Raw genomic sequence first — 6217 nt, 5'->3', positions numbered from 1 at the left:
AAAAGGGCAACCATAGAAGCAGGTCACCAGACACCTTCACTGCAAGCAGAAGTCGAAATTTTCCAATTCATCACTCAATGTACATTGAAGAGATTTATGATGGCACATGGAATTTCAGCTTCTGAATCTCAGAAATCATGGCAATGAATCTGATCATTCTTCCGCCAAGGAAAGCGGTGTAAACCCATGTACAGGGCACGCTCCAAGAGCCACTTTCCTCCAACTTAATAGTGTCAAATGAGTGTGTGTGTGTGTGTGTGTGTGTGAGAGAGAGAGAGAGAGAGAGAGAGAGAGAGAGAGAGAGAGAGAGAGAGAGAGAGAGAGAGAGAGAGACCCTTCCATGCCAAGCAAAGATGTACTGCAACAGTATAAGCAATAAGGGACACGTGGCTTAAATTTAATTATCACAATGCTTTATCAGATGACAAACTTGAAAATAAAATTTTTGCACAGGCAGTCCTCAAATGCTCAGAAATGGACCCATTCGAGTCATCAGAGGTATCAAGTAGTAATTTATTTGGAAAGATCTGTGTGTTTCAGTGCCAGAAGCAGTATGTTCCTTGGCCACCTGCAGGAGGGCATTTGAAAACTATTGTAGAAGATTTAAAAGGTTTATCACTAGTAAGGGTCCACATAATGTAAATGCCTACATATGTACCATTATTACTGAAGCAAAATGTCCTGTTCGTTCAAAGGAATCACAAGCAACTTTTGTGCTACATTTGAAAGTCCTAACATTTGTAGAACCGGCTTCTAGAAGTTCTTCTCAAAACCAGTCAGTCAGTCTGTATATCTTATTAGTAGAGACTTAATCATCTGTTGAATGGTTTGTACCTTGACACTCTAACAAAACGCACCCATTGTAATGACATTTAACAATTCATGTCCGGTATAATTCAGAATTAAATATAAAAAGTATGGTGATATATATTATTACAAATACTTTTTCGTCCTCTTCTTTGGAAAAAAAAGACAAAGCTTTGAGAAAAAGCAGGAAAATCTTAGAAAAAACATGGAGTTTTTGATTACAACTGCAGTGATTACAACATATGCTAAAAAAATTCCATAAATTATCTACAGTGTAGGTTTTGGCTGGAAAGCAGCAAACAATAAATTTGGTCAACAGTTAATCCCTTAAGTAGATTACACTTTCGTCTTTGGGTTGTTCTCACGACGATGGCTTCACAAAAAAGGAAAAGGAAAAGGAACAGAAGAAAGCTTGGAGACGAGTCCATGGGGTGAAGACGTCTTGTATGGGCAAGGGTGCCATATGTAATATGTAAGTCAGAAGCGCTTTGCACCACTACCTGCCTCCCAAGAGGATGAAAACAGTAGTGAGGAAGGAGAAGATCTCCTTGGTGGCTTTGCCTTCATCCAGTGATTGTGGATGTCAAAGCAGAGCATAGGATAGTGCCAACCACAACTTCTCAAGAAACAGCACCCATAAGCAGATGTTTGCAGGCAAGCATTGCCATCTCACATATGGTTCCACATCTCACCTGTATTGTAATGCTCACCTGTTCCCTGCTGATCCTGCACGTCTTTTGTTGTAAATACAGAAATTCCTTACGTGTGACAAGCTTTCTGCCACTATGGCTGGGGCCATTGGTGTTGTCTAGATGCAAATTGCTTTTTTTTTTAAGGGTGCACTGAGTATTGAGCATTTACAAATGGCAAATCGCTAGGGTCCCTTATAAGGTTCTTTTTTCCTCCAGGCCCTGCAGTTCCCAAGGCCACGCTGGGAGACACAAGCATTTGGTAAAGCACGCAAGCCGTAATAGGAGATGTGTGAGAAACCACACCGTAGGCTTTTGGCTCACTTGACACATGTCCAAGCTAATGTGTTACTTGGTGCTCCCTTCTTTCATCTGATTTATAAATATCGGAACACCTTCACGGGACAGCAGGTCATTAAGGCTGAATGTACTTTCCTGGAAACAAGATTCACTGAAATCGGTGGGACTCACTCTCACAGAAAAAACGTGGCGATGGAAAGGGTAAAACATGAAATAGAATCTGCAGGCGAAATGGAAAGCAGGATTAAAATGGTAAGATCATTGCAGGGAAAGAAATGAAGAACGCTTAAGTACGCAGTGATTTATCATTTCCCGAGTTTTGTCAGAGTAATTGTTGGCAGTAGCTGCCTTAGCGAGGTTTTCTCCTCCTCCTCCCTTTCTATAAAATGCATCGTTTGGTATGTCTCTGTTATCGTTCCTTTTTTTTTGGTGACAAATCCACTCTGGCCATCCTCAAAACATTCTCGATTTCTGGAAAGCTTCTCCTCCTTCAAGTCCACTCTACGTAGCTTCATCACCAAACACGGCACTTTTTCACGGGATCCATGTATTCCGTATTGGTACACTTAAAGGCTTCAGAAAACTCTGCTGTGTTCTGCAGTGTTCCTAGGACCCTTTAAAACAAGAAGAGAATATGTTAGTTCCGCTTCGTAAATAACTACACCCAGGGCAGCAACTTCTGCTGCTTGCTCAGGAAGCATAGAGTTTATAGGGAGACGACTATGGTATCTTAGCACTGCGTGAAGAACATCCCAGTATCAGTCCTCAGCACCTTCAGCTAGGGCTGGGAGAGATGATTTTGAAAAATTGGAGAGCTGTTGCCAGTCACTGTAGGCAATACTGAGCTAGATGGACCAATTGTCTGACTTGGTATAATAATAATAATAATAATAATAATAATAATAATAATAATAATAATAATTTATTATTTATACCCCGCCCATCTGGCCGGGTTCCCCCAGCCACTCTGGGCGGCTTCCAACAAAACAGAAATTCTAAAACACAGAAATCCATCAAACATTAAAATACAGAGATCCATCAAACATTAAAAGCTTCCCTAAACAGGGCTGCCTTGAGATGCCTTCTAAAGGTCTGGTAGTTGTTGTTCTCTTTGACCTCTAGTGGGAGGGCATTCCACAGGGTGGGAGCCACTACCGAGAAGGCCCTCTGCCTGGTTCCCTGTAACTTGGCTTCTCGTAATGAGGGAACCGCCAGAAGGCCCTCGGAGCTGGACCTCAGTGTCCGGGCAGAACGATGGGGGTGGAGATGCTCCTTCAGGTATACCGGACCGAGGCCGTTTAGGGCTTTAAAGGTCAACACCAACACTTTGAATTGTGCTCGGAAACGTACTGGGAGCCAATGTAGATCTTTCAAGACCGGTGTTATGTGGTCTCGGCGGCCGCTCCCAGTCACCAGTCTAGCTGCCGCATTCTGGATTAGTTGTAGTTTCCGGGTCACCTTCAAAGGTAGCCCCACGTAGAGCGCATTGCAGTAGTCCAAGCGGGAGATAACTAGAGCATGCACCACTCTGGAGAGACAGTCAGTGGGCAGGTAGGGACTCAGCCTGCGTACCAGATGGAGCTGATAAACAGCTGCCTTGGACACCGAGTTGACCTGTGCCTCCATGGACAGCTGTGAGTCTAAAATGACTCCCAGGCTGCGCACCTGGTCTTTCAGGGGCACAGTTACCCCATTCAGGACCAGGGAGTCCTCCACACCCGTCCGCCTCCTGTCCCCCACAAACAGTACTTCTGTCTTGTCAGGATTCAATCTCAATCTGTTAGCCGCCATCCATCCTCCAACCGCCTCCAAGCACTCACACAGGACCTTCACCGCCTTCACTGGTTCTGATTTAAAAGAGAGGTAGAGCTGGGTATCATCAGCATACTGATGGACACCCAGCCCAAACCTCCTGATGATCTCTCCCAGCGGCTGCATATAGATGTTAAAAAGCATGGGGGAGAGGACAGAACCCTGAGGCACCCCACAAGTGAGAGCCCAGGGGTCTGAACACTCATCCCCCACCACCACTTTCTGAACACGGCCCAGGAGGAAGGCGCGGAACCACTGCATGACAGTGCCCCCAGCTCCCAAGCCCTCTAGACGGTCCAGAAGGATGTTATGGTCGATGGTGTCAAAAGCCGCTGAGAGATCCAGCAGAACAAGGAAACAGCTCTTACCTTTGTCCCTAGCCCGCCGGAGATCATCGACCAGTGCGACCAAGGCAGTTTCAGTCCCATGATGAGGCCTGAATCCTGACTGGAAGGGATCCAAATGGTCCGCTTCTTCCAGGCGTGCCTGGAGTTGTTCAGCAACCACTCGCTCAATCACCTTGCCCAAGAATGGAAGATTTGAGACTGGGCGATAGTTGGCCATATTGGCCGGATCTAAAGATGGTTTTTTTAGAAGCGGTTTAATAACCGCCTCTTTCAGCAGGTCTGGGAAGGCTCCCTCATGGAGAGAAGCATTTACCAACCCGCGAAGCCCATCGCCCAGCCCTTCCCGGCTAGCTTTTATAAGCCAGGATGGGCAAGGATCAAGGAGACAGGTGGTTGGTTTCACTCGTCCAAGCAGCCTGTCCACATCCTCGGAGGTAACAGATTGAAATTGATCCCACAAAACTTGACTAGACAGGACTCTAGCACTCCCCCGCCCCGGCCCTGCTCCCACGGTGGAGTCTACCTCTTCCCGAATCTGAGCGACTTTATCTGCAAAAAACTTTGCAAAATCATTGCAGGAGATCATGTGGCCCATACTGGGCCCGGATGGAGCAGGTGGTTCCGCTAAATTGCAAACCACCTGGAAGAGTCTCCTGCTGCTGTTTTCTGCAGATGCGATGGAGACGGTGAAGAAGGTCCTCTTCGCCGTCGCCATTGCCACTTGGTAGGCTCGAAGTTGAGCTCTAGCCCGTGTCCGGTCTGATTCAAAATGAGTTTTCCGCCACCGGCGCTCTAGCCGTCTCAATGACTGTTTCATCACCCTCAGCGCTGGGGAAAACCACGGGGCTGTCCGGGCTCCATGCAATCTGAGAGGGCGCTTCGGAGCCAGACAGTCAATAGCGCTGGTTAACTCCGCATTCCAGCGGGCCACCAGGGAATCAGCTGAAAGGCCATCGACATGGGATAAAACATCCCCTACCACTCTCTGGAAGCCAATTGGATCCATTAAGTAGCGGGGGCGGACCATCCGAATCGGTCCCACCTCCCTGCAGAGGGGAAGGGTTGCGGAGAAGTCCAATTGCACCAGAAAGTATGCAGCAGTTCCATGAAATATACCAGGGACGTCCAACTCCCAATAGACTGCGATCTACTCACAGTATTAAAAAACCGGCAGTGATCTACCCATTGTCATAAAAAAATCTAGCAGTGATCTACCCAAAGTTTTTGAGCTTTCTTGGGAAGCAAGATTTGTTTAGCTTTTGTAGGAAGCCAAAGTTGTTGTTGTTGTTGTTGTTGTTGTTGTTTTGCATTTTTTTTTTTGCTTCTTCTAAGGAATCATAGAATCATAGAGTTGGAAGAGACCACAAGGCCATGCAGTCCAACCCCCCTGCCAAGCAGGAAACAGCATCAAAGCATTCTTGACATATGGCTGTCAAGCCTCTGTTTAAGACCTCCAAAGAAGGAGACTCCACCACACTCCTTGGTAGCAAATTCCACTGCTGAACAGCTCTTGCTGTCAGGAAGTTCTTCCTAATGTTGAGGTGGAATCTTCTTTCTTGTAAGATCGCTGGGAGATCGCTGGGGGGCCAGAGATCAACCAGGATCTACCAGGAACACCCCGTGATCTACCAGTAGATCACGATCTACCTGTTGGACATGCCTGAATATACATTTTTAAAAAGCAACCATCTTCTTTGCAATGTGGCTGTCATTGCAAAACCACTCCCCCCCAGAGCTAGCTCTCACTGTGCACAGGGCAGTTTCTTGGTGGAAAGGCAACAAGGAATGGGAAGCTGGAATGTATAGCATAAAGGCAGGCCAGGAGACCTGTACATCCTTTCCCTCGCATAGATTACCAAGGAAGGCGGAAATGAATGCTGCCATCCCACAATGCATAAGTGATGATGCCCTCCTACTCACCACTAGGAATTACTACCCAGTGGTTGTAACAGTTACTATTGGCTGAATGAGTTGTCCAAAGTGGAGTGCATATATTTACAGCTATCTCGTCAGTAATGAAATGCAGTGCTTGTTACAGAACTCTAAACCGTGTCCAAACAAAAGATATACAATGATCTCAAAGAATGAATCAGCAATGCAAATGGAGAAAAGGCACACCAGGCAAATGTCCTGGGAACTGCCCCATCCAAAGCAAACACTGCAGCTGAGAAATTCAGCTGAGTGTAGGATTTTGGAATATAATTGCATCAGGGAGAAAGTCACAGATTTCCTGGAAAAACAACAACAAAGCCTTGAGAGCAC

The 6217-nt window shown here is 46.4% G+C and overlaps 1 protein-coding gene across 3 annotated transcripts in view; it reads right to left on the bottom strand.

Annotated features, from left to right (window-relative positions):
• Positions 1 to 396: 396 nt before the first annotated feature.
• The window catches only part of MME (membrane metalloendopeptidase), a 73732-nt gene continuing 67911 nt past the window's right edge, over positions 397 to 6217 (bottom strand). For all 3 annotated transcript variants that reach the window (XM_060274462.2, XM_035132952.3, XM_035132954.3), the window contains one exon: positions 397 to 2410. In XM_060274462.2, coding sequence (XP_060130445.1) covers positions 2311 to 2410 — 100 coding nt within the window. In that variant the 3' untranslated portion in view covers positions 397 to 2310. The remainder of the gene's footprint in view (positions 2411 to 6217) is intronic.

This window comes from Zootoca vivipara, chromosome 5 (genome assembly GCF_965207765.1).
Source record: "Zootoca vivipara chromosome 5, rZooViv2.hap1.1, whole genome shotgun sequence".
Classification (NCBI taxonomy): Eukaryota; Metazoa; Chordata; class Lepidosauria; order Squamata; family Lacertidae; genus Zootoca; species Zootoca vivipara.
Note: the sequence above shows the minus strand (reverse complement) of the source record. Positions and strands in the feature narration are given on the sequence as shown.